The sequence below is a fragment of the Suhomyces tanzawaensis genome (genome assembly GCF_001661415.1).
Source record: "Suhomyces tanzawaensis NRRL Y-17324 unplaced genomic scaffold CANTAscaffold_1, whole genome shotgun sequence".
Lineage (NCBI taxonomy): Eukaryota > Fungi > Ascomycota > Pichiomycetes > Serinales > Debaryomycetaceae > Suhomyces > Suhomyces tanzawaensis.
This window is the reverse complement of record NW_017963636.1, coordinates 669,456-696,019: the sequence shown is the minus strand read 5'-3', so window position 1 is coordinate 696,019 and position 26,564 is coordinate 669,456. Positions and strand designations below refer to the sequence as shown.

The 26,564-nt window shown below is 49.2% G+C and overlaps 12 protein-coding genes and 1 non-coding gene across 13 annotated transcripts; 7 read left to right on the top strand and 6 right to left on the bottom strand.

Annotated features, from left to right (window-relative positions):
• Positions 1-94: 94 nt before the first annotated feature.
• GDS1 (Gds1p) lies at positions 95-2,367 on the bottom strand. Its single transcript, XM_020207133.1, has 2 exons — positions 2,306-2,367; positions 95-2,233 (listed from the first exon to the last, which is right to left on the bottom strand). Exon 2 carries the CDS (start codon positions 1,928-1,930, stop codon positions 464-466), a length of 1,467 nt encoding a protein of 488 aa, XP_020066734.1. The 5' UTR covers positions 1,931-2,233; positions 2,306-2,367; the 3' UTR covers positions 95-463.
• CANTADRAFT_113117 (uncharacterized protein) lies at positions 2,133-2,837 on the bottom strand. The gene is made up of 2 exons (XM_020206197.1): positions 2,306-2,837; positions 2,133-2,233 (listed from the first exon to the last, which is right to left on the bottom strand). Exon 1 carries the CDS (start codon positions 2,738-2,740, stop codon positions 2,408-2,410), a length of 333 nt encoding a protein of 110 aa, XP_020066733.1. The 5' UTR covers positions 2,741-2,837; the 3' UTR covers positions 2,133-2,233; positions 2,306-2,407.
• Positions 2,838-3,541, bottom strand: CANTADRAFT_113116 (uncharacterized protein). Its single transcript, XM_020206196.1, has one exon. It carries the CDS (start codon positions 3,452-3,454, stop codon positions 2,936-2,938), a length of 519 nt encoding a protein of 172 aa, XP_020066732.1. The 5' UTR covers positions 3,455-3,541; the 3' UTR covers positions 2,838-2,935.
• Positions 3,542-3,628: 87 nt separating this feature from the next.
• On the bottom strand, positions 3,629-5,248 carry CANTADRAFT_44562 (uncharacterized protein; the record flags this gene model as incomplete). Its single annotated transcript, XM_020209122.1, has 2 exons — positions 3,629-4,686; positions 4,780-5,248. The coding sequence occupies 2 exons, from the start codon at positions 5,246-5,248 to the stop codon at positions 3,629-3,631; spliced, it is 1,527 nt and encodes a 508-aa protein (XP_020066731.1).
• A 1,412-nt stretch (positions 5,249-6,660) lies between these two features.
• Positions 6,661-7,989, bottom strand: CLN3 (cyclin; the record flags this gene model as incomplete). Its single annotated transcript, XM_020209126.1, has 1 exon — positions 6,661-7,989. One exon carries the CDS (start codon positions 7,987-7,989, stop codon positions 6,661-6,663), a length of 1,329 nt encoding a protein of 442 aa, XP_020066730.1.
• A 3,036-nt stretch (positions 7,990-11,025) lies between these two features.
• On the top strand, positions 11,026-11,931 carry CANTADRAFT_43807 (uncharacterized protein; the record flags this gene model as incomplete). Its single annotated transcript, XM_020209017.1, has 1 exon — positions 11,026-11,931. One exon carries the CDS (start codon positions 11,026-11,028, stop codon positions 11,929-11,931), a length of 906 nt encoding a protein of 301 aa, XP_020066729.1.
• Positions 11,932-15,151: 3,220 nt separating this feature from the next.
• On the top strand, positions 15,152-16,000 carry CYC3 (holocytochrome c synthase; the record flags this gene model as incomplete). Its single annotated transcript, XM_020209242.1, has 1 exon — positions 15,152-16,000. The coding sequence occupies one exon, from the start codon at positions 15,152-15,154 to the stop codon at positions 15,998-16,000; it is 849 nt and encodes a 282-aa protein (XP_020066728.1).
• A 942-nt stretch (positions 16,001-16,942) lies between these two features.
• CANTADRAFT_44564 (uncharacterized protein) lies at positions 16,943-19,153 on the bottom strand (the record flags this gene model as incomplete). The annotated part of the gene is made up of 2 exons (XM_020209123.1): positions 16,943-18,974; positions 19,056-19,153. The coding sequence occupies 2 exons, from the start codon at positions 19,151-19,153 to the stop codon at positions 16,943-16,945; spliced, it is 2,130 nt and encodes a 709-aa protein (XP_020066727.1).
• A 1,220-nt stretch (positions 19,154-20,373) lies between these two features.
• On the top strand, positions 20,374-20,447 carry CANTADRAFT_t42. Its single transcript has one exon. It is a non-coding gene; the product is annotated as a tRNA-Val (tRNA).
• Positions 20,448-20,556: 109 nt separating this feature from the next.
• CANTADRAFT_45198 (uncharacterized protein) lies at positions 20,557-21,270 on the top strand (the record flags this gene model as incomplete). Its single annotated transcript, XM_020209184.1, has 1 exon — positions 20,557-21,270. The coding sequence occupies one exon, from the start codon at positions 20,557-20,559 to the stop codon at positions 21,268-21,270; it is 714 nt and encodes a 237-aa protein (XP_020066726.1).
• Positions 21,271-22,206: 936 nt separating this feature from the next.
• On the top strand, positions 22,207-23,460 carry PUS4 (pseudouridine synthase; the record flags this gene model as incomplete). Its single annotated transcript, XM_020209227.1, has 1 exon — positions 22,207-23,460. One exon carries the CDS (start codon positions 22,207-22,209, stop codon positions 23,458-23,460), a length of 1,254 nt encoding a protein of 417 aa, XP_020066725.1.
• Positions 23,461-24,368: 908 nt separating this feature from the next.
• On the top strand, positions 24,369-25,487 carry CANTADRAFT_87579 (uncharacterized protein; the record flags this gene model as incomplete). Its single annotated transcript, XM_020211353.1, has 1 exon — positions 24,369-25,487. The coding sequence occupies one exon, from the start codon at positions 24,369-24,371 to the stop codon at positions 25,485-25,487; it is 1,119 nt and encodes a 372-aa protein (XP_020066724.1).
• Positions 25,488-25,925: 438 nt separating this feature from the next.
• CANTADRAFT_19228 (ADP-ribose 1''-phosphate phosphatase) lies at positions 25,926-26,432 on the top strand (the record flags this gene model as incomplete). Its single annotated transcript, XM_020206425.1, has 1 exon — positions 25,926-26,432. One exon carries the CDS (start codon positions 25,926-25,928, stop codon positions 26,430-26,432), a length of 507 nt encoding a protein of 168 aa, XP_020066723.1.
• Positions 26,433-26,564: the final 132 nt, after the last annotated feature.

Here is a 26,564-nt window from a genome sequence, read left to right as displayed (position 1 = left end):
TTGACGAGTCATGTGTTACTACATTTAATCGACTTACCACCAATGGGTCACTCAGGATCCAAATCTCAAATTACTACATTGTACTACTCATTTATCATTATGGTTATCATTATATTAGAAGTAGAGATCAGAGGTGAACGCCAAAATTTTTTTATACAGTCATCAAACTAGCTATACCAGTCATAATCACAATATTTTACAGATGAAGAAGTCAGAGAAATAGAGATGACCTCAAGTGAGGTAAGGAAATAATAACAAAGTAACCATAATACAACCCAATCAATTATTGTGTTAAAAGACCCAAATAGAAGAAATGATACAACAGGAGGACAAAAATATCAACAACAACGAAAAAGGGCAAACTCGTGGAAACCAAATACCAGAAGTCTAAGGGGACAAGCAGCAAAGAATTATTCGAATGGAAACTGGATGTGCAGAATTCATTCAATCAATTCTCGATAAACTATGCAAAAAACTTATCCAAATCGGACAAACTGATATCCTCAGGAGCACCAATATCTTGAGATAAAAACCCGGATCTGATCACGTTCAACCATTTTTTGTTACAGGATGATTTGAGGGAGTTTGGAGAGCTGACGGACGATGAAGGGTTGGAGATTGCCTTTAAAGCAGCCGCATGCAAAGCAGCAGCAGCAGCAGCAGCATTAGGACTGTGAGAGCTTGGGGCACGGGAGGCTCTTGGAGCAGCAGCAGCAGCAGTCATAATCTTGCACTTCTTGTTCAACGAGAGGTACGACAAAGACTTGGATCTTTTGCCGTTCTTCTTGATGGAGTCGATGTACAAATCTCCGGCTCCAGACACAAGGTCGTCGTCATCGTCGTCGTCGTTGAACACCTCGAAGTCCTCGAGCTCCAAGTCCAGCTCATGGGACTTGCTGTCGTTGCTCTCGTTGGTTGAGTTCGATTCTGTCAACGACGCAGTGACTGGGGCCGAGTTGTAAGGCACAAACAAGTTGGACTTGTCGATAGGAGCCTCCAAGAACGTGTTCTTGGTGATGCCCAAATCAAACATGGTCTGTCTTCTTGGTTTGGCCAAGGTGGCCTGCTTGCCTGCCTCCAAGGGATCTTCCAAGTTGAGTTCAGCGTTGACCTGAGGCCTGGGGCCCTGGGAAAGGCCAGACTTTGGCGATTGCGAGAAGTCGTCTCTGCTGGACTGGTCTTGCTTTTGCATTTCCTGTAACTTCTTGACATGGGCTTGGAAGTCGTCAGCCAACAAGCCACGGTAGACATACACCATTCTCTTGGGAGAAGCGTCGGCCCAGTCTCTGGATAAGGCATATTTCAAGTTGTTTTCGCCTTTTTCCACACGCTTGACATATGCGTTCAACTTTGCGCTGACGAGGTTGGAGGTCTTGGTGGACAAATTGGCCATCTCGGGGTGCTGCTCCACCAAGATGTCGCAGATCTGCTTGACAGTCATTCCGCTGCCCAGAGGGTCCTTTTCGTACAAGATGACAAAAATGGCATACAAGACGTCATCTTCGAGTGAAGGATCGTTTTTCTGTTCGGGTCTGGGCTTTTCGCCGGTCACAGGGATGGTGGTAGAAATTCCGGTTGCAATGGGAGCTCTGGATGTGTTTTTTGGTTTTTTGGTGATGTTCTGGGTGGATGGAGGCGTGGAGGACGATGTGGGGGGAGTGGAACCACGAGAATAAGACTTTTTCAAGAGTTGCGAAGAAAGTTCATTATTCATTAACGAGTCTGGCGAGATGCTCCTGGAAGTAGGAGAAAGCTCTCCAGGACTCAAGCTTTTTTCAGGAGTCAAAGGATTGATGGCATCATCGTAATTCTTGTCTTCGGGTGGGGATGTTATGGAGGGACTCACGCTGAGAGTCTTGGGATTAAATGAAGGGGAGGCGGGGATGGCAGATACAGGAATACCTAAAGGTCTTCTATCAGCTAATGCCATATTATTCTAAAGGAATTGATAGATTTTTTTCTTTCGTAACGGGACCGTTATAACGTGGATCTGGGAGAAGAGGATAATAACAGGAAAGGAAAAAAATTCGAGTTTTGATGAATCTTAAGTCTTATCAATGAACAAAAACAGTTTAACAACAAAAAGATTGATAAAAAAAGACTTGAAAAAAAACGACTTCCGTTATAACCTGTTTAGTAATGGGAGTCCATATATGATATAATGACAGGGAAGGAGGCTAAGATTGGGGACTGCTGTTAAACGATAGTGAAATGTTTAACTTGAGTAGATAAGCTAGTGGTTAATATCAGGAGGCCTGGCAAACGAATGGATGCACCAGTGGGTGACTGGAGGGATGGTGCTTACTGGAGAAGATATATAACTGAATATATATCGGGCAGACGGGCGTGAAAGTGGTCGATTTGGTAGCTGAAAAGGCGAGTGCCTGGGGGGTGAGTTCTAATCAGATTAAATTGTGAGGAGGTAATCTGCAATTAAATCATCATATCTTTCACCCACATGAGGCACAATAACGGAGAAGACACCCGTCCTGCATATGGGCGGCACTGGGACTGTTTTTTCGAGGGTCGTGCGCGGGCCCGATCTGCTGGGGTCCAGTTGCTGGTTAGCGGGGATGGGTCCATCCCCACGATAGCCGCTGGATTTCTGGTGGTGACGGGCCCAAAGCCGGGGATCGGGTTGCTGGCGCTGCTCTACACGATCCAGCGTTCTTTTGGGGCCATTTGGGCCATTTTCCACCCAGTAGGGGACCCCTTCGTGTGCGCCCACCACCACCCTCATCGTCCAGATAGGGGCATGGCCACGTGAGCCTCACGCTCATTTCCGCCATCGCCTATCAGCTGGCGGCCCGATTGCTGCAGCAAATAGCGAAGCTTCCTTCTATGGCGGGGTTGGCTTATCGGCACCTTATCTTAGGGGTCCAGCCCTAAGGTCACGCGGACGCTGGAGCGTGACCAGCTGGGAGGGCAGTGGGGGTCAGAACAGGGACCTAGCAGCGTCTGCTGGGTGCCACGGTGAAGGTGCAAGCGGTAGCTGGCCGGTGTCGGAGGTCGGGACAGGGCCCTGGCGCGAGATGCAGGAAAGAGGCCGCACGTGGTTCGGTAGCACGTGACTCGCTACTAGCGGCACCGCGCACCAGGCAGTTTCGGGGCTCGAGCCCTCGCTTTTGCACCCACGCATGGAATCACGGGCATGTTGCAGAATCGGCCGCGCGGCTTCTCCTTCCCCAGCCCGCTGCAATGCGAGGCACGAGTCTATATGTATAGAGCACCTCGAATTCCGGAGGCATGTCGGCAGTGCCGGCGTCAACCTGGTCACCCTTTCGTAGCTCCAGAGACATGTCGGCATTGCCGGCGTCAGCCTGGCCACCGCCTTGTGGCTCCAGCACTGCCCATTGCTGAGCGACAGTTGTTGGTGCAGCATGCAGCACCAGCGTTGGCTCGACTTAAGCGAGATCTTGTGCTCTGCCGAACTGCACCAACACCCATACATCATTACTCTGGAAACTCCCACCCCGTTTCATGGCTTGTGCCCACAGCCAATGTCCATCCCCGGGCTCAGTCTACTGTAGAATCTAGAAGTGATTCGGTGCATGGTGCATATTTCGAGTGGCCAACCTCATGAGCTGCATGGATTGCATAGCCGCCAAAGGCACGAGTCTATTAATATCTATGTATGTCCCAGCTGTCTCTCGCCTTCAATGCACTCCTGTGTCCTTTCCCAGTCTTGCGTCCAGTACTCGTCGCTGTAGGGCCGTGCAGGGTCGTCTGTATTCGGCGGAATGAACCAGTAGTTCAATGCAACATGCACGTTGTCCTTGTCGTCCTCGCCAAAGCTCGACACCTCGTGGAACCATCCAGCAGGCAAGTAGAGCATGTCGCCCGGCTCCAACCACACCGTGAACCGATTCAACTCCAAAAAGCCCGGGAAGTGCTTGTGGGCAAACTGCACCAATTCTTTGCGGGTTTCGGGGTCTTGGAACTCGTCTATATGGAGCAATCCTGGTGGAATGGTCGAGAAATTGGGAGGATCGAGCTTGGGACCTCCAGAGTTCACCTTTCTCGACCTCTTGTGCTCGAAGTCGAGCTGTTTCAACAATTGCTTGTGTTTTTCGCTGTCTGCGTCCGTGTCTTCGAGCTGGTCCAATTGCCATCTGATCACCTCCTCAATGATGGCACCATCGTCTCTGATGTGTCGCCAGTTGGGTGCTCTTTCGTTGGTCTCGTAGTCAATAATCCCACTGTTGTACACCTTGTAGATCTCACCCACAGTGTACAACTTCAGGGCGTCTGCTGGGCTGAACAACGTGAACCGTTTCTTTCCACATACCAAGATGTACAAATTGTCTGCATGGTCGTGGTGCAAGCCTGAGGACGAGCCTCTGGTACCTGGAATGTACTTGCCGAGGCCACACGTTTTGTCGGAGGGGTCAACGACCACCTCTGGTGCCGTTGGTCCTGATTGGCCCATCCAGAGATTGATTTGCTGGGGGATGAGTTTTGATAAGATGTTGGGCACCAATGGAAGGATGTCAGGCTTGTGGATCAAGTTGGTCAACGGAGGCTGCAAAAGCTCTCTTATCCTATGGGTTCTCTCTTCTGGAGTGATGGTATTGTCGTCTTCGAAGTCGTCACGAAGATCGTTCATATCAATGGAAGAGTTGTCGTCTTCGAAGTCGTCATGGAGGTTATTCATATCAATGGAGTCGTCATCTTCGTCGTCGGAGCCTTCGTGGGCCACGTTCCAAGCAGCTTTGCCATTGGCATCATTAATGACTTTTTCACCGCTATTCTCGTCGTTTTCACTCTCATCATTTTCACTCTCATCATTTTCATCTCTTATCTCGTCGCCACTTCCCACGTTTTCACTCTCATTTTCACTCCCCTCCTCTTCCTCGTCCTCGTGCTCGTACTGCGTCGTGAGATAGTACTCCCCGCTTCCCTCCTTGAACAAGTCCATCAACTTGCCCACAGGCATTTTAAGCCGTTCCTGGCCCGAGCCAAAGCCGTGTTTAAACTTTTTCTCCACCTGCAATTCTCCCGTATACGCTAGCGTGGCCTGCAACTGCCCCGGCATGAAGCTGGCAACATCAATTGCGCCGCCAGCGCCAGATATGCCAGGGAATCCTGTGAGCTTGACAGGACAGCGACGGTTGACATAATTGGCGTAGAATTCGGCTGGCGCAGGCTCACTGTTCTCGTAAGACAACTGGTCAATTTCAGTGTCCCGTGCAATGCGGTAGTTTTGGTAACTGGAGCCTACTGTGGCGTGTCGCTTGTAATCAGACATTACTATTGTTGGAGCAGGCAACGCTGATGAGTAGCGCAATTATGTGAAATATGATGCGTAGGAGGCAAACGCGCGAAGGGTGCTTATGACATGGACCGAAGCGGTGTGCTCAATCCAGGTGGGATATTATTTGACACTGGGCGGTTAAACTGGTCCTTTATCACCGTTGTCCGACATTGCTGTTGTTGTCTCGAATTCGATGCGAGCAGCGCTCCTTGGCACGTGACCGTCGGTTCTGGCGCCCCAGTCTAGGGGAGAAATGGGCGCCTGAGCCCCGGAATTGGGGGTCCTGGGCGGTTCTGGCGGGGTCCTGGAGGGCTTGGGCTGGCCAATGGGCGAGCGCTGGCACCTACGCCCCGAAAAGCGGCTGCCAGAACCTTGTCGTGGTCCCAGAAGGAGGGATATTCCGAGAATGGCCCGTTTTAAACCGATGGGTAGATCCACTGCATGTCCAGGGATTTAAGCGCAGGAAGTTATGCCCGAGGTCAAGGTCTGAGACGCACCCAGCGCAACCGTCCCTTGTAGGTGACAGTAGGAAACACCCGCCCAACGTCGAAATATCCTGAAGTTAAAGGTGCTCGGCCAAAGTGGGCGACCAGGTACATGATTTCACATTGACTCTCACTTGAAAATTCCAGCTGGATGGAGTTAGTAGGGTCCAATTGTATCAGGGCTGCGGCACCAGTCCAAAACCCTTCAAACTGGCATTGAATGGTGGCTAGTTAAGGTTTGGGGGCTAACAAATACGCCTGCAGTGGGGATCTTCGGGCAAACCGTCCCCTCCTACCAGATAGGGGTCCTTGACCTAGAGTGAAAATTCACGGAATTCGGGACGGTTTAGAGTTTGCAGGCAGGTATGGCTACCAGTTTGCGCCCACCACGTCGCAAGCCGTGGCATGTACCTCCAGCAGGGTTGGTGGTTCTGTACAGGTGCCGTACTCGGTTATACCTTACATTTGGCGGGCGATGAACCCATTAGCCTTTTGCTGGCTAATTTAAGGTAATGGATCACAGTTTGAGCTGCAAATCTACTCCTTCAATTCCGTTTCAAGAATGGGTTCTAGCCAATGCCGAGGCGATCTCTGCCTCGTGCTGGGCCTGGGTATGTGCCGTCCACAAGCCGTCCATAAGCCACTGCCTTTAGGTGGTCCACGGTGGGAATGGTCCAGGCAATACGAGAAGATTTGTGTAGATTCACCGACTTTACGGCTTTTATCACCGATTCCAGGCTCTAACTTTCGTGTAGCAATTTACATTAATCTTATGTATGGAGATGTGTATTTTGACAATACGTATATGCAAAATGGGGCCCTGCCAGTCACACAAGGTAATATGAATAGGAAATAAACTAGACGTGGGTGCTGCGCGTTGGATAAGCCAGTTATCAACACGAGGCACTATGAAATGGAGGGCTAAATGAAGAACACCGGTCTGGCGACAGTCTTGGATCTCTTGACATCGTCAGCGGTTTCTAGCTCGTAACTTGCGATCATGTCCAGTGCGTTCAAGTCCTCGAACGATCTTTTCTTGAAACTAGGAGGCTGCATGGTGGCCACTGGACTCGATCTGGATGAGGGGGTGTTGGGATTGACCATGGCCTTTTCGTCGGAGAAAATCAGGTCATTGAACCGTTTGGGGCTGGTGCTGTTGGAAACAGGCGTGAGTGGAAGCACACTTGGAGTAGGCTGCTTTCTGGCACATTGGTCTTGTTGGCCGTACATTCTTGGGGTCACAGGAGGATCCAACAATGATGTCAACGAGTCGGTTGCACATTCGACCAAAGACTTCATCAATTGGCTGTACTTGCTCTCTTCGCTGAAGTACTTGACTTCCAAGCACTTAGGAGGGTTGTCCAAGATCTTGATCAAGTTCTTGAAGAAGTTCTTGTTGAACAAGTTTTGGAACGACTGCACCGACAAAATAGGCTCGTGGGTCTCGTTGTCGGAGTCCTGTTTAAGGATGTCGTTGTAGAAATTCAACAAGCTGATCAAGCTAATGGGGATCTTCAAGGTCAAGATGCTGACCAAGATGCAGATCAAGCCGATCTGCGACGAGGTGTAGTCGAAGTAGATGTTGGGGTAGAACTGGAACAACTCACCGATGTAGTTCGACAAAGTCTTGATCTTGTGGCACGACTTCTTGATCAAGTTGGACACCGTGGGGTTGGTGCCGTTGTTGATCAAGATGTTCAAGTACAAGTCAACGAACGAGTCGAAGGTGGGGCTGCTGACCATCCACTCCAACGACTTCAAGATGTGTTTTTCCATCTCGATGAACAACTCCTTGTAGTAGCTATCGACACAGATCTTTCTCAAGTCGTTCAACGAGGGGATCTTGAACTTGGAGTCCAAGTTCTTGCAGCTGATCCAGAGACTGGTCAATCCCAACAACTGGTAGTGCTGCTTCTTGACGATACGCGTGGAGCAGTAACGGTCAATGAGGTTGACAGTGAGCGGAAACGTGGACTTGGAGAGGTTCAAGATGGTGATCACCTCCATCAAGAAGTCGAGCAACAAGGGCCTCATGCCAAGTTTGATTTCCGGCTGTTGTTCAATGAGAACTAAGCTGGGCAACGTTTTGGACTCCATTTCAAGCAAGTGCTGGAGCATGTCAAGCTGGTACTCCGACACGGTCGAAGCGTGGCACTTGAACTCCATGGACTGCAAGGTGAAGTTGGAGGACTTTACCGACGAATTGAGCATACGCAATTGGTGGTAGGAGTCTGGGGAATTGGAGTACATCGTGGCGAATGGATGTAGTTATATGAATGTTGTAAAAGCGTAAGCTGTAAAAGTAGGTGGAGACGATAAAAGAATGCCGCTAGGATGCAAATGGAACTGGATGCGCAACTTGCGTTATGACGAAAATGAAGATGATTACCAACTGGACATGAAACGAAGGTAGCAGGAGGACGAGCCAAGGAATGAATTGGTGGAGGGGGAAGACGAACCTAATTGGGTGGACTTAGAGAAGTATTGGGTAGAATGATTAGGTCTAGGGTGGGGTGTAAGAGAGAAGGTAGGACAGGTTGGATGTATCTATGCCTGATATATAAGTGAATATATATGACGGGTATGTGTAATGAGGAACAACCAAACCTCAATGGGTGAAAAGTGTGAATGGGTAGAGTTGTGAAAAACCGAAGCAGATGAAAAGATATATATACAACTGGGATATGTCCAAAAATTTTCCTAGTTAACAAATGTCTACGGTAGTTCACCCTGAATCACAGTGCTATAACAACCATAGCTCCTACATAATTGTCTCCTTTTCCTGTACATCTTTTCTTTTTTTTTTTTTTGCTGCCATAGAGGCTCTTAGGAGATAACACAATACTCTGGCCAAATAATAATTTGCACTCATTATAGGTTCCCAGGTTGAACTGGAAATCTCTATGGTGTTACTCTTTTTTTTTTTTGCGTGGAACCAAACCATAAATCTTTACTATCGGGATACATTCATGGCGAGAGAGCAAAAATTATTTTTCACTTAAACTTAATTTGGGGCTGTATGCAGGCGCGCGGGTAGACCAGAAAACTTTCTTTTGGAGGTGGTCTACCTGGCTCATAGCGCTTGACTCCTAGTTGCGTTAAAATGGGGGTCGTGTGCGCCTCGACAAAATGTCGCGCGCCCCCATCTTATCAGAACCGGGCTTGGATGGTTTCGTACTCGGACCACACCTGGGGCACACCGTGTAATTTTTCACCAGCAAGATTAGGGTCGGTGAAGGCATTGTCAGAATTAACATAAACTAATTTCCTTTCTAATCGCTATTTCAGTTGGTAGGGCTCATATCGCCAGTTTAGCTTTCAAGAATACTATTGTAGCATCAATCTGGCTAAGAACCATACCCCATGGAGGCATTGGCAAAAATCTATTTACATCCGTAATCAGCTCACAGTCCAGTATTTTCGCTTATTGTACGCAAGTTCTCTCCGGTTACTGCCAACCCTGTCCCTCACTGTGTGGAGACCCCCTTCCAAGCCAGGGATGGTTCTGTGCAGGTTGTGTCTGATGCAATCCTTCCCAAATCATAGACAGGGCTAAAAAATACCCTCGAGCATACGGGCAGGTTACTTTTAGGTTGAGAATCTTTCATTTCCTTGATCTGGCGTTGGTTTGCGCTGTGCCGTCACTATCCAAGTTTGGCAAATATTAAAGTTGAAATGGTGAAACCACTCGGGAGAATTGCTGAGGTGCAATTTCATGAGTTTCCCACTGGTGGTCAGACTATACCAGCCGATTTCTGGCCTCTTCATGGCCCAGTTCAGAGCACCGGCATCCCGACGCTATGCCTCTAACGCATAGAAGTATACGCATAACTTATTAATGTAAGTTATTGTGTCCAGCTCCGCCGAGACATGCCCCCAGTAATGCCTTGCGCGCCAACGTCAATAATCGCCTCCTATACCAAACATAAATTAAATGCATAACCTCAGCCTGACGCCTGTTGATCTGTGGCCATCCAGGCACCAGGAGGCAGGTAATCTAGACCGTTTGTGGGTTACAGGCTCATTGCTACAGCCATGCCCTCATCCAGCTATTGTTTCACTGGAAAGGTGCCATCACTAATGTCGTGCATTCCTGCCAAAGTGAAAAATTTGTGGCCGCTATCGCGATAGTGTAAATCCCGATTTTGGTATTGCAGGTGGGGCTCGCATATGCCCTTGGGGCAGCGATACCGAAGGCTACATCTTGGCCGCAACGGCACGGCACCTCAATTGTGAGTATGGATCTTTTAGATCAAATGGAGCCACGGGCGATCTTCAACATTGACGAGTCGATCCCCAGTAGTCTGGACCTCTGCGCCTACTACGGTGCCTGGATCTGCCTTCGCCGAAGATTGCCTTTCTTCGTCCTAGCGCTATTATGTGCTATTGTTAGACGAGGCAATCCCGACATTTTCAGGCAACGTTAGCGGCGCCCTTACGTAAGCCGATTTTTCAATTAAGCTCCAGATAGGAAATGTTATTAGGACAGCGCACAATGCACCACCCTGCACGTGACGCTACATGGCCACTCCCGGGGAGGTGCCGTCCACCCTGCCCCATGCTGTGCTGCACGCATGAGACCTGGCTGCGCTAACGCTACTGCCAGCGCCCGCTATTGTCCCCGACATATCCGAGGCTCATCCTCTCGTCAACTGACCGTTAACGTCATGTACGGGGAATTTCATTGTCAGGCACCACCAGCTCCTGAATATCTCCGATTTAGACGAGGTAATAGCCCACACGTTACACTGTAGCACTGTGCCTCGAGAGCTTAAACCAAAGTTGGGCGCACCAGCACACCATCGTCTCCTTAGATCCCCAGAAATCCTGAAAGTCTGCCTCGTTCGTCGATGGGCTCAGCGGCATTGCAGTGCCCCGGGCCCCCTATAACTCGTAAGATGCTCTGCCTCATTCCTGGGGACGAGGCTACCAAGAAAGGCTCAACAGTCGCTTCCAGGCTACATGACCTCATCGCATCGCTTGCGTCACCGCTCAACCGTAGTACCCTAGTTCCCGTGGCGCCCCGGTTTCTCCAGCATACCACATTCTTGCTTGCAGTTGCAGTCCCCTTCTTATCGGATATACCATGGCAACTGGCATGTCGCATGCACGAAAATTTGGTGGTTGGTTGAGAAACCAGCGAAAAATCAACCAGTGAAAAATCACCAGCGGACTTAAGAAGGGCTTTCGTTGATACGGTTACACCTCATCTCATCGCATCGCACTGCAAGAGCAATGTCACAGGCTGAGGAAGAAATCCCCGTCAGTGCCACCACTACTACACAGATGGATCTGGCCGAAGAGTCGGTTGAGGCCGTCCAGGCTCGCCACAAGAAGGAGGCCAAGGACTTGATGGCCACCATCACTGGAATGAAGAAGCAGGCCACCAAGAAAACCAGAAAAGGCGTCTTGGTGAAGTGTCAAGAGTTACAGGATGAGCTCGAACGCAGACACAAACAAGAATTGGATGAGTTGAATGGCGACTCAGGCGAGCAAGAAGTGACACCAGAGGAGCTTTTGGCCCGTCTTGCTATCTCGGCAGATACCCCAAGTGTCCAGGCTCCAAATTCCACTCCTGAACTGACTTCTACCGAACCTCCTGCTCCAGCTACACCAGCAGGGTCGGGCAAGAAGAGAAACCGTGCAAAGGAAAGGTTGGAGAAGAGGAAGGCTGAAATCGAGCGTATCAAGCAAGAAGCCACAGAAGAAGCTGCGAACACAACGGACTACAGGCAAATCGAAATCGAGTCGATGGACCAATTGCTCCAGTTGAACGGGTTGAAGGTACACGAAATCAAGCCTGATGGCCATTGTCTCTTCGCGTCCATCCAGGACCAGTTGACACTCAGACACAATGTCAACCACAGCATCCAGGAATTGAGAGAACTTTCTGCCAAGTACATATCAGAACACAGAGACGATTTTGTGCCGTTTATGTTTGACGAAAATACGGGTGAGCTCCGAGACCTCGACAACTATATCCAAGAACTCACCACCACTGCTATGTGGGGTTCGGATATGGAGATCCTCGCTCTTTCCAAGCTATTTGAGTGTCCGGTAAGCATTTTCATCGCTGGCGCATCTACCATAATAATCAACGAGGGAGCAGAGAATAATGAGTTGAAATTGGGCTATTATAAACACTCCTATGGATTGGGAGAACATTACAACTCCCTACGCGATGCATCTTAGATATTTCATCCCTAGAACTTACTGTCATTGATAGATACGACAAGTGCTGGCTACTGCCACCTCCAACAGTGGCCTCCATCAGACAGAACAGGGTTGAGCTGCCTTGTCAATCGTGGATCAGGAACCAGATAAATATAATGGAGGCGACCGGGTATTTTGGTGGTGCTTTCTGTGTAGAATGTAACAAGAATAGGTCACGTGAACATCTCGAACTATGTCGCAGTTTCAGGGGTTCTTCGCGACATGCAGTTTTGTGTACTTCACGTCGCAGCAGAAGGAACATGCGGCTCCTCGTAAATTTTAGATTTTCCGAGACACTTCTAAGACATATTTTTCTTAATTCGGATTAAATCGTACAGCGCCCCCCCCGCGCTCCAAAGTATTATTATTAAGCGGGTGCACGACCATTCTCTAAAGAGGCTTTCTGGTTCCGAATGAGTATAAATTGGACAACAATAGCGGAGGTACCCTGGCTTGAAGCAATGCTGGTGGTCCTTGTTGTTGATGATGTTGTTGATTGTTTGTGTGCGTTTCCTCCTCACATTGTCGAACATCGCCTCTGTGGCCACCTGACAATCAGTAATTGAAATGGATGGAATTTCTCTAGATTAGGTCTGTTGATGTTTCATCATAATAGGTTTTTCGAATTGGCTCAGATCTGTTGTCATACTGTAGTATTTATTCAAAAAAAATATAATTCGATGTAATTAACAGTTGGGCGCCCTTGGTCCCCGAACTCGGATGCTACCATGGCACTACGTGGATACAGAAAAAATATATCTCTTGTCGGATAAAGCTTGGGTGTCCACAAAGGCAACCCGTGTACCGTGTGGTATTACTTCCTTTTTCAGTTCATGGTGGTGAAACCTCTAAAAACAGAACTCAAGGGAACTTTGGTGTCTAATAGCTCCACCTCTGTTGTAAGTGGAAGTGTTCAGTTTATCGTGGTAGTATGTTACAACCGACGCAAATGAAGTACTGGAGATTCGAATTCTAGACTAAACTAGAGTGCCCAGTACAAAAATACATTGTTTGCGGTGAGATCCCCAGGCCAACCATATGTCGTGAAAATGTCTTGCAGGATTTACTCCTATTGTTTAGAGGATATATTTATACTTTCAGTATTGGAAGGGGACAGGATGGGTTTGGCAAACAACCAAGAAACTCTACCACGGATATGTAGGGGCTTTGGCCTCGGAGATAATGACACCGTCGGTCTTCCCTGTAATTGGAACTAACAGTTAACAAAGCACTGTGGGAAAAAATAATAGGATAATTATATACGAACTCGCTGGCTGATTGAGTAATTTCAGCTTATATACACTCATAAAATAAAATCAGTGTAATCCTTCCCCAGCATCTGGCACTGATTTAGTGTCAACCTCATATTAATTTTCACAATTTTCACCCTTTGGTCGCCTTGCTGGTCCCCGCTGTAGATCGTAGAGATCGCTTTGGGTTAATTCTGTGTCCACTGAGAACACATCGTGCACCATGATCAGGGAGGTCTGTACTCCGGTGTGCAACCGCCTCTATTGTCGGGAAAAGATCACCTGGTGGTCCGAGATGGACTGGGCCTTCATGCTTGCGGTAGAGGTTTTGAGTGAACCACACATACGGAAGACCCTACCCTGATAGTGGACGCAACAACCGGGATTCCTATTTTTTCCTTGCCAAGCACGCATACGATTGTTCGGTCCGGACGGACGACATCTATTTCTGGAGCTGAACAGCGCGACACTTTTTAGATCCAAATTAAGGCATATTAACTTGGGCTCAGAAATCGTCTAACTACAGGAGTCGCTGGATTCAGTCACATGCGACGACATGGAGACATTCACTTTCTTGTTCCGATTTAAACTACTGAACAATCCATATTCATGTTAATAGCTTTGGCGTGGACAGGCATCATGCACTAGTCATGCTACACCCTTAGAGCTAGCCATGCCCATCGAACAGAACCGTTACTATTCGACCAATAGTCTAAGTGGCACCCCGTGCACCAAGACCTCCCGTAAATTCTGGGTGGACTAAGCCTTTTACACACCACGCTTTTGGTTTTCGGTAAGCCAGTCAACCTCGATCGTTAATTCCAGGTGTCGGTGGGGTTTGGTAGACAATAACACCTGTTGGTGGACGGTGTGGTCTGGGACCACCTTTGCCCACCTGTGCACTGGCTCGAGCACTGCATACTTGAACAAAGTCCCGCCTATTCCCCTGATCTGTAACAGGAAAAATACCGAGGCCACAAAGCACTAGCGTTCTCCTCCTCTATTGTGCAGACCTCCACTATCCACCGGGAGAAGTATGTTCCTGTGAGTTCTCCAAACAGTCTACCGCAGCAATTGTCTAGAGATAAGCTATTCATTCGAAACTATTGTCAGAAGAGGGGCTAAAGCGTAAACCATAAATGCCACAACTTCGACATGTTCGCTAGCGAGGGTGCTTCAGTTAGGAAGGGTGTTTTCGCGGTTATTTGGTCCCCACTGCAAACTGTCTGACGTACGACATCTACGAGCACTGGCCGACTTTTAGTCCCCGGCGCCAGTTAGGTGGGGTGCCACCTTCCAACCTGGAGTCCGGACGGCATCGCTGGTGCTGTAGACGACACTCCTCCCGGGCGGTTCCCCTCGTCCAGGCCTCGTCTGAGAACTGTCCAGGCAGCGCAATCAGCCACCCTTCATTCCTGGCATCCGTACTGACCTCGGGACACCTTTGGCCAGACAATTTCACTCATGCAAGCAACTAGTTATGCCGACACAAATCGTTATCTCCACGGTTACCAAACAAAGGCATCACGTGACATGCAATCAGCGGGCACCCGAACCCCACCAGCGATGGTAGCACTGCATCCGCTTATCGCGGCTATAGGCCTACCACCTGGGGCCGATCCCATGCGTCCTAAAGTTATAGCCGGCACATTATTGCCGGCAGGTCAATCTGGCTCGCACCAAAATAACCGGAGTTGATTCACCACATGGCGATCAGCACGGATTCTGCAGTTTCTCTGATGGAACTATATTGTAGGGGCATGCAACCCCGACCTATGCATATACGGCCCCATCGTTCGCCTGTGTCACGAAACCTCTCTGGTGATAAGATGGTACCAGACGCTCACCCTCTGTCACCAATGCCCGCAGACGCATCTGGATGACCGCTGCTCACGTGACCAGCAGCTATGATTTTTCATCCCATCACAACTCATCTACACCACTGCAAAATGGGATGGTTCTGGGCTGATACCGCCGCTGCTCCTTCTGCCGGCACAAGTGCTGCTAAGTGTCCTATTGACCACACCCCCAAGCCCTCTGGCTGCCCCATAGACCACACCCCAAAGCCTGCTTCCGGCTGTCCCATCGACCACACCTCAATCTCCAAATCCGATGCCTCTGCCTCCCAGTGCCCCGTGGACCACGAGGTGCTCAACCCCATGAACAACATGCCACATCTCTCGTCAGAAAAAGCTCCTGGCCAGAAGATCACCCTTTCTACCGAAAGAACCATCTCGTCCATCCCACGAGGCGAGTCTGAGGACCAGGGCTTGTGGGAATACCCTTCGCCCCAGCAGATGTTGAATGCCATGTTGAGAAAGGGCAAGGGAGACGGAATCCCTGAAGATGCGGTCGAATCCATGGTGGATGTGCACAACTTCTTGAACGAAGGTGCGTGGGTCCAGATCTTGGACTGGGAAAGCGAGCACACCAGCGAGACCAAGGTGGAACCCAGATTGAAGAAGTTCACCGGAAGACCCCACGACTTGTCTCCCAGAGCTCAGATGTACATGTGGCTCGGCAAGATCTTCCCTGAGACCTTCAACACCGTGCCTCCGTTCGACAGACACGACTGGACAGTCTTGAGAAGCTTGGGCAGAGAGAAGGGCTGGAAGGAAGTGCGCTATGTCATCGACTACTACGGAGCTCCCGACGACGAGGACACAGGCATGCCTGCGTTCATGTTGGACACAAGGCCTGCATTGGACAGTTTCGACAGTGCTTTTGCCCGTATGAAGAGGTGGGGGGTTCCTGTGTGGAAGCGGGCCATGGGGGACTTCAGCGACCGTGACTCGTGAATTTTCCAGCGTCTGACGAGGCATCTGCGGACCCCAGGCCGAGATTAGTGAATAAGTTTTTGACGAGGTGCCTGGCTGCCTCCGGAGCCAGATATTTTTGACGACGCTACAACCAGCCCACCAGTCGTGGGCCGTACATACCGACTGCCGCCAGCCACTGGCGTGAATAACAAGAAACGAAATGACACTTGTAGAAGAGCGACAATGTCGTGATCTCGTGATCTCGTCAAAGTGCCACGACATTCCCTCCAGATCCCCAGCTTCTAGCCCCAGAATAAGCTCGAGCCTATTCCCGAAGTGGTCTGCAGCCAGGCAGTTGCTTACGCTGAAATTGCCGTCTGGGAAATTATAGCCGGCACGATAATGCATCCGGTTTAGACTATCCATCATGCGAAGGTTTCCAACTACAATAGCCAGGGCATGCGGTTCGTGGAGATTTGCGGTGAGTTTTTGTGCCAGTCGCTGTCCCCACCGCATTAATCTTTAAGTAATTATAACAATGTTACCCTAATACTATTTGTGAAGGTTTAAATATCCTAGCAGTGACCTTAAATAATTCTTAGTTATACAACTGTTACTTTCCTTGACTGATAATAACAGCTGACTATCTTCACTCTGCTGGTTAACACTCTTAGTTATTTTCACCATCCTTACTATCATTATTTCTCCTACGCAAACTCCTCACTTGCGGTCGGACAATCTGAGGCTGGTCCCACCGCAGCTGCTGAGCATACCACACGCTGGAATGTGGAGACCATACGTCCCAGGCGCAGCCTATTCAGCCTTAGGTTTCGAGCCGCAGCAAGCCTGGGTTCCCACGACGTGCGTCGTATCTACGAAGGTGATTGTTCTATGTACATAAATGGCTAATTAGTTGCGAGCCCCAGCCGCTCGCCATGGGATCGATACCTCACTGCTATATTCTGGAACACCTCCTGGTGTCTACTGCTGCTTGAGCTGTCCCAACAACTCGTTGCTGAAACTGTACTCGCTGGTGAGTGGGTGCAAAATCTTAGGCAACTCTGAGCCAAGGTCGCGAAGCTTTTGGCCCAGCAACTCGTCAATAAGGTACTGCACCCGTTCCTTGTTGCCACGCTTGAGGAAGTGGCTGAGCAAGTAGTAGTAGGTGAAGAAGTTGGGCTCCACCTTCAAGCTGGCCTGCGCCTTCATGTTTTCGTAGTACTGCAACGCCAAATCCTCGTGCTTGGCCAACAAAGACGTGATCATCATGTTCCACACACGGGCATCGTTGGAGATGTGCTTGATGTACTTGTCGAAAATCACCTCAGCGTTGGCTACTGATCCGAAGTCCAACTCACCCTTCATCATTGATGTGTAGAGCTGTGCTGACAGCTTGTACTTCTTGGAGGCACCGGCAAAAATCTGCCTGGCAGCCTCGATGTTGGCACCGTCCTTGACCAAACCGTCGATCAACGCCGTGTAGGTGAAGTCGTTCAACTGGATGGTGTTGGACTTGGTGATGCTGGCCAAGATTTGGTCCACGTCGGGAGCCAAACCCTTCTCACGGTGCAACTTGAAGAAAATGTCGATCATGATGGTGTAGGTGGCCACCTCCTCGGGAATGTTATTTTTCTTCATGAACTCCAAGATACCCTCGACTGCCTTATAGTTTTTGGTTTTAGCGTAGTGCCCCAAAAACGTGTTCATGGTGTGGGTGATTGGCACGTAGCCACTGCCGTCGGCCATGAACTGCTTCAACTTGGTCTCGGCCTCGCCAACCTTGTTGTTCAACACCAAACCCACCAAGATGTTATTTTTGGTGGGGTTGATTATCTTCAACGAGCCTTCACCCTCAGTGCTGAATCTCTGCAAGTACTCCTCGACCTTGTCGAAACGGTTCAAGTTGGCAAATGCCCCCACAATGATCGACAATGTCTTGGGAGTGATTTCAGTGCCATTGCTGACGATAGTCTCAATGGTTCTGTCGATGTTCTCTGCGATAGTCTTTCTCTTGGTGGTACGTTTGCTGACGTGGCTGGGGTGGCCCATGGCCCTCAACACGAGTTCCCACGAACTAATGGAAGGAACCTCGATTCCGTGCTGGAGCATGCTCTGGAACAAGTTGAAGATGTCTTCTGGTCTGTCGCAGTCCAAGTATGCCTTCATGACTCTGTTCATGGTGCCTTCCGTCAATGGCTTGGAAGACTTTTTGGCTGCCTCCTGCAACTCCACGAAGACACGGTTCAAGCCTGATGGGTCCTTTCTGTCAGCTGCAGAGTTGATTTTCTTGTAGGCAATTGGTCCGTTGGGGTCCAAATTATCGTAAGCATGGGACTGGACGGTCTTGGTGAACGCCTGGAACTCCTTAGTGTGCGAGGACAATAAGTGGAGGTCAGCCAAAGTGCCACGGACGAAGAATGGCGCTGGAGGCTCGCTCTGGAGCAATTTGGAGGCATCTTCTGCCAGGTACTTGACCCCCTCTTGGATGCACGACTGCACGAACGAGAAGTAGGCGAGGTTGACAAGATAGTAGCCCTTGAAGTCGATACCGGACTCCTTGATCACGTAGGGGTTGGAGTAGTAGAAGTCCATGGATTTTTCGTACTCAACGTTTTGGACCCACAATTTCAATACCTCATGGTACGCCGAGGCTTTCATCCAGTTGGCTGCCACAAGCGTGAAGTGGTACTTGTGAGCGACCTTGTACTGAACCAACACGTCAAGAATCTGGTTGGGGGAGGTGGAGGTTTCGGTGCTGATGGCTTTATACAAGAGGTTGGTGACCACTGCCTGGAACTCGTGATAGAGTACTCTTTCCGGGATCTTTTCCGACACCTGGATCTCTCTTAAGTACAGGAGTCCTTCCTCCAAGATCTCCACCGATTCGGATAAGTCGTTGGTGGCATTTTTCACCACTTCTCTGATCTGGTTGGCCACATCACGGAGCTTGGGGTTGAGCGGAGCACGCTTTCTTTCCACTGGCTTGGTTCTGTCGTTGGAATTGCCCACAGACCTCGTTGGCTTTGCAGATTGGCTAGTGGTGTCGTTGGATCTGGCACTTCTTTCACTCCTGATTGGTTCCACGCTGGACGACACCGACTGGAAACGAGTGATAACAACGCCCTGTGCTCTGACCTTGGCAAGGTTTATCCTTGTCAAGTTTCTGTAGACACTCTGTCTGAGCGGAATCATGATGGGTCTGTTGGTAGTGGTCGAATTTTCAGATTGAAAAGTTGTGGTGAGACCAAAAAATTTTTCGCAGAGAGGACTCAGAGGGACGAGAGAGAAAGGTAGTGAAGGAGTCTAGAGAGAGGACGAACAGGACTGTAGAGGATAGAAAAGGAAGTCTTGTTACTCTTTCCAGGCTCAGAAGGAAAGAGTGTGGAAGAGGAGACCAAGAATATAAAAAATGGCCTTTTCCAAAGACCGAAGTCTGGAGAAGGAAAGCGATAATAGAGCTAATATCGCCTACTCCAGACAGAAATCTTACTGGCAGTTGAGTCAACTAGGCCAGCAATCTGTAATTACCCACAAACAGGCACTTCTAGGCGTCCTACAGAGGCACATCACCACCAGCTTCCGAAATCGGAGTGGCAGGATTTTTATGAGTTCTACACAGTGAAAAACACTTCGAGATGGGTCTGCTTGTTAGTAGTGTTCAGTCACACGGTGTGTCAGATATCTAAAACCTTCTTATCATAAACAAATATCAATTGAGCTGGGTTTATTTGAAGGAGTCCTCTGGACTCGAGATCATCATTTTGCACGGCAAGCACTGTTACATACACTTTGGTTCCTTAGAGTTGGTGAAGAAAAAGTGTGAAATTGTCGCATTATATATGGATTGGTCGTGCGCCGGTAAATTGTTATCACGTGACCAACTAGGGCTGGGATGGGAAGTCAAGACAAGTTAGCCTTACCTGTGCAAGGTTGCTGTTTAAGGAACAACATTGTATAGAGATTCATGAGATGAATTTAACCCAGGGCAATAGGGTAATTCATAGTGGATTTAGCAGTAGTAAAAGGTCATAAATCAATACAGGTGGTTCGTGTTCAAGCAATATCGGTTAGTAGCCAGCCATATCTGTTATAGAGTAAAAGCTCTATTAAACAGTAATTACACCATCTTATAAAATTTGTTGTTACACTGCTACTACTGCAGTTTCTTTTTTCCAACTATGGACTGTTGGCTTTCATCACAGCGCAAGTAACTAGTCATTGAAAGTACCAACAGTGCCATACCAAAACCTAATTTTAATCTTCAACCCATTATGAGTCCTCCATCTACAATTTGCATCCTCTCTGTTCCACCAATCACTCAATTAAGGCTCCATTCCAAATGTTAGGTTATGTAAGCAATTATGTAATCCGCAGTGCACTACTGTACTCACCATACTTTTTTATTCACAAATGGTTGCGTGGTCTAGTTGGTTATGGCATCTGCTTAACACGCAGAACGTCCCCAGTTCGATCCTGGGCGGAATCATTTTTTTGCTGCCCAAATTTCTTATCGAAATCAGATTTAACTCCTCAAACGTATCATCTCCACCCCAGCAGTGCTGGCTTACTTCTTCATCCATTGGTCCAACTGCACCATGACGGCCAACATAAATGACCCCAATACAAAGTATGCCCACAAGCCTGAGCCCCAAGAGACTCCTACCAAAGACAAGCTCCTCTTCTTCAACTACCATGAATTTCTTACCTCCGACTACAAGTCGAACCAGTCCATCACTACTGACACGTCGTTAGTGGTTAACCACTTCCCAAACAACTATGAAGCCAAGGAGTCCCTCCAACACTCGTCAACCAGAATCGTCCGTATTCCCCGAGTATATGACACCAACCGCTACTCTGACGTGATCCCCCAGTTCTCAGTACACGTTCCCGGCAAGGAGCCTGCTGCGTTGACTGGGTCCAGCAGCGAGGCAGACCAGGGATATGAGGTCTCGGGAGTGTTTGACGATAACTGGTTTGGGCTTACCTCGCTAACCCCGTTGGTTCCTGGATGGCTTTCTGTCGAGGAGTTCACTGCCATTGTCACCCGGATCAACCAGTTGTTGTACGATGCTTTGAACCCATTTGATTATCGAAATGCGTTCCAAAGCGTGCTTGATGTGATGAGCGGGGGAACCCTTTCATTACTAGTCAACCCGTACTCGAAGAAGAAACTCCTCGAATTGGAGAGCTACATCGACACAGACGTTAACGTGAAATTGGCAGAGAAATGCAAGGGTCTTAAAGTGATTCCCTTGCGGCAGTCGGGATACTTGTCGCTAGACTTCCAGGTGCCTAGGCCCCATCAGTGAAGTAGCCACAGGAAAAAGGCCAGGGCGCAGGCGCCTCTGGCTTAGCAATTAGAGGAAGACCTTGAATTTTGGGCAAGATTAAAATTGGACAGCAATAAATCGGTGAATACATTATGAGATAACAATACTCCATGCACCCGACTGTTTCTCTACTTGAGACATGATATTACAGCTACTGACTTAAAGTAACATACAGTCATCGGAACTGTAAAGACAAAAGAATAGAAAACCACCACAAAAGATATCGAAACCACTTCCTGGAGAATGAGACTGAGATCGCTAAACATTCCACCATTGGGTCTCCTAATCCCATTGGATGGTGCTCACAACAAAAATACAACCATTGAGTGTGCCAGTTTCCAGCTTGATTGCAAAATGAGAATATCTTACATGCACATTCAAAATCATACTTTCAAATCAAGCGAGTGTAGCTCAGCTACTCTCTGCAATCACCAATTGTGATAGTACCGCTGCATTGGTGTTGGTGTTTACTTCTGAAAATTCATGGAAGTATCCCATCCCACGTTTACCAGAGTGAAGTACGGAAATTTTGACCTCCGATCAATAGCTTTAATCAATAATAATCTTTCAATAATACCAGTATTTAACTTCGTTCTCTCGGTATTACCGAGAGAACCTTTACTATGACATACAGTCTCCACAGAATATCTAGTCGCTCTCAGTGCAAACTAAAATCATTTCACCCACAATCACTTCACTTCCCTTCTTCTTGACATTTCAACTATTTTGTTGAAGTCAATCTATAAATTCTGGTACCAAACAAGTCCTGTTTCAACAAGCAGATGCCCATTGTAGCCTGTAAGCGCCATTTCTTCTGGCCCTATCCTCTCGTATTTGGCCCTGCTCTGTGCAGTCCCTCACTTCACCATTTCGATGAGATAAATCATCACCATGTTTCGCTTCACACCGAAAGCAATGGACGGTGTGTTTGCAGTTTACAAGCCTTCGGGCGCCACATCCGCCCAGTTCATTGGCGAAATCCAGAAATTGTTCACAGCATCTGACGTCTTCAGCGAAGACTTAAACAAGGCCAAAGAAAAGGCCAGATACGATCTCAGCTCCAACAAGACCTGGTCCAAGCAGAAGGTGGAAAAGAAGGTACGTGACCTTAAAGTCAAGATTGGCCATGGAGGCACGTTAGACCCGTTGGCTAGTGGAGTCTTGGTCATCGGAGTAGGGTTGGGAACAAAGAAGTTACAACATTACTTGACTGAATGTCGCAAGCAGTATCGAACCAAAGCGTTGTTGGGGATTTCCACCACCACCGGAGACTCGGAGGGCGAGATTATCACCCAGAACAAGATCGACCATGTCACCAAGCAAATGATTACGGAAACTGGGCCCAAATTCGTGGGCAACTTGAAACAAACTCCCCCCATCTTCTCAGCACTCAAGATCAATGGATTGCCCTTCTACGAGTATGCCAGAAAGGGGATTCCCTTGCCTGCTCCCATCAAGACTAGAGAGATCCAGGTGCACGGCTTGGAAATACACGAGGAAGACTCGTTGAAGGTCGACCACGAGTTCAACAGATTACAGAGCCAGTTGGACGAGGACGGCAAGCCAAAGGAACACGGCTTGGCCAACAACCCCACTTTGAATGACTCGCCCTTGTATTTCTCCAGCCAGTACCTCGAAAAAGCTGAAAAAGAAGGCCTCTCCACCGAAGTCTCTAAGCCCAAGCTTTTGGACGAAGGCGAGATCTTGCCTGAAAAATTGCCCATGATCCACTTCACGGCTGACGTTTCTTCTGGTACTTACATCAGAAGCTTGGTGAGTGACTTTGGAAGAGCGCTCGAGTCTTCTGCCTATATGGTGGAACTTATTAGAACTGCACAGTCCGATTGGAAATTGGGCAAAAACGTGTTCACCATCGAGGACTTCAAGAACAGAGATGAGCGGATATGGGGTCCTGTTTTGAAGAAGGTATTGGAGCAGGGAAGTGATGTCGATGTGGAAGAGGAGTTGAATTCTTTCTCAGAGAAGATCTTGCCTTTAATAGAGAAGGAACAGGAAGTGTTGGCCCAAAAGGCCAAGCAAGAGCAAGAAGCTGAAAATGCCGAAAAGCCAGAAGTTACCGAAAGTGACGAGCAACCCCAGAAGGCTGCTGAAACGACTGATGAATCAGCCGTTCCAAAAAAGAGACACATCGACGAGGTGGAAAACTAAATAGACTGTAATATAGAAGCCAAAAAAGGTTGTGTGTAATCGGAAAAACGGAACAGACGAGTGGGTTTGCGTGTGGAAAGATGGTCTGTCGGCTGAGGTTCGTAGTATTGAAAGTCTGAAGAACGGAAAGAAATAGCCATCACTTGCCAACTATCCAGCAGGAATCATCTGATGTTCATTTGTGCCCAGAGAGCAGGTAGTAAGGATGTTGTATCGGTTTCTTCAGAAAATAGTGAGTGGTGATAATTACACATGGAGAATAATTGTTCAAGTAGAGGTTTGGGCTGAAAACCAGGAACTGAATTGACATTCCAGTGTACGTCATCAAATCAAACCATACCCATAGCTCAATCAATTACCAATTATTCACTGAAGTTAACCATGAAATAATTACCGTGTTGTACTGATCGGGAACTTCCCTAATTGCCCCAACAAGAATCTGAAAAGACCACTGTTCACGCAGGATAGGAGGTCCACAAGAAGTGTGAGCTTGCAGCTAATTGATTAAGTGGTAGCAGAAAATGTACACTGATTGAGAGGCAGCTTCTGCTCTTAATTAATTAGCATCTACTCTTAATTAGCCGGCTAGGCGTATTCCCCGAACTAGAAGTATCTATGCTCATTTTTAGATGTACCTGCTCTTGATTAATTAGCATCTACTGTAATTAACTGGCCGTAATATCCTCTAGCTTGATTAGCATCTACTCTTGCCTGAGAGCCCTTATACCCTCTTCTAACTTTCTGGCCACACCCTCTTCTGATTTGCTTCTCCTATCCATTCTACTCTTGCTGGCTACACTCTCACTCACTTGGTCCCACTGCCAATGGCTAACACTGTCCTCCACCCAGTCGCGCTCATCTCATCAACTTTCTCATATATATCACCAAATCATTCTCATCATCACACCATGTTTAGAGCACTCGCTACCGCCAGTGTCAGACTGTTGTCGTACCATGCCAGAACGTCGTTGAACCCCGTCAACTACACCCTTGTACGCCCTCCCAGCTTCCAGTCGGTGTTGGTATTGTCCACACCATCCAACCTTCCTAAAGTCATCGACGAGGCCGTCCGTCTCCACCAGAGCTCGGATGTCCAGATCGTAGTAGCGGGGGTCGACAGCTTGGTGCCGAACTCCCATCGTAACGGAGTAGCCGAGTTGTGGATGAAGGAACAGGTGACTATCGCCAACTCGGTCCAGGTGGACGAACGAGACGACCTCAAGGACGCCCCAAAAGACAGTGACGGCGTCAACATCGTGGTGGCACGTAAGAACTGGAAGAACATCGCGTCCCGGCTCCGATTGGTGCTTGAGGGTGCCACCACTACCACCATCGACCTCAACCTCGCCAACACCGTGTTTGCCACCGGAAACTTGGTGACCATGTTCTACCTCCAGCCACCCGCCGGCTCGGGAGAGCAAGCAAACTCCGGCCACACGTTGTGTGAGTTGACGGTGCGGGTGCCGGTGGCGGCTAGCGCCATCAATACCTCCGACAGGCTTACGCCTCTCTACGGCCCCCACGACCACTTCCTCGTCTCCGACAGCGTGGGCAACCTCGTCAAGAAGGTCAACGGCCAGCCAGCGTCGCAGTTCCTTGAAAACAACCGCAAGTTGATGGACATCGCCTCCAAGGACACCGAGGTCTACGTTAAGCTCTACCGTGCCAACGACCCCCAAAAGGCCTACAAGCACCAGGTGATCGCTGGGGGAGGCGGCTGGGGTGCCAAGGCTGCCATCATCGCGTTGTCACCCGACGCCAAAGTGGCCAACGGCGACCGTATCGAGTTCTACATGCTCACGCCCCAGGCACGCTGGGACGCCAGTGCAGGAGCAGTTGAAGTGGACGAGGTGCGTGGCAAGCTAGCGTTTGAAGCCAGCTTCGAGCAGCAGCACTACGAGGACTCCCACCATGGAGCTCCCGCCGTGCTAGAGGGAGTGTTTGGTTGTGGCAGTGAGGACGGGTTCACAATCGATGGCGTGGGCTACAACTCTGCGGGGGAGAGGGCGGTGGTGACCACAGGCTAAAAAGACTAACCGCAGATACAATCAGCCCACACCGGCGCGATAAGATGTGTCAATGCGCCTCGAGGCCCCACAGTGGTTGGGGTTGCAACCGTGCCTGGCTCGTATTGCATTCTGCCGTTAAACGTCGGTCTAGCCGAATTAACCCCACCAGTCTGACCAGAATAGCACATAATTCTGGTTAACAGGTCTGTATACTAATGTCTGCCTACCCACCCCTCTGTATACTATGTCTGTGTACTCTCTGCCTACCCCACTCGTGTACCCCTAGTCGGTATCCCCCTCCACCATTCTGTATATAACCAAACGACACAATGCCGTATCGGTTCCTTAATCTGCATTGTCTTGCCATTTGTTCTATACTGTGAAACTCGTGCCTGGCACCTCACCCCATCGCCTCCACTACATAATCATCTTGCTGCCGGTCATTTCTCCTACATCATGATATCATACATAAAGGGAGACCTCTTCAGCCACAAGGCCCCCTCAGGCACCACCCTCCTCGTGCACGCCTGCAACTGTCGAGGCCTGTGGGGAGCTGGCATAGCAACCTCGTTTCGCAAGCGATTTCCGTCCACCTACCACAAGTACGTGGACTTTTGCAAGCAGCACTCCGACAACCCAGCAGGGCTTCTTGGGAAAGCGTTGATTCTCCCGTCCGAGGCTCTGGACCCTGGCAAGGCTGGGGTCTACGTGGTGTGCCTCTTCACCAGCGACTTTGCTGGCAAGAAGAAGCTCCAGCCCCTGGACATTGTCTACTACACTCGTCAGGCCATGAGGAGCCTCCATGCCCAGCTCCCAAAGCTTGGAGGCGTGGAGACTGCTGGAGGCAAGGTGGTGCTAAACATGCCTAAGATCAATGCCGGCTTGTTCGACGTCCCCTGGCCTAAGACTGAGGAGGCGTTGAAGGAGTTCGACCTCCAGATTAACGTGTATGCCCTTGACTAGCCGGCTGGCGTCGGCAGTCCACGCTGTATTATGCCCTGCCCCGCTGGCGGTGGGTTTTGTATGTCTAAGTAACGAATATATTTAATTTCCATGTCCAACTCACTTCTTTGATTACATGGGTCGAATTACATC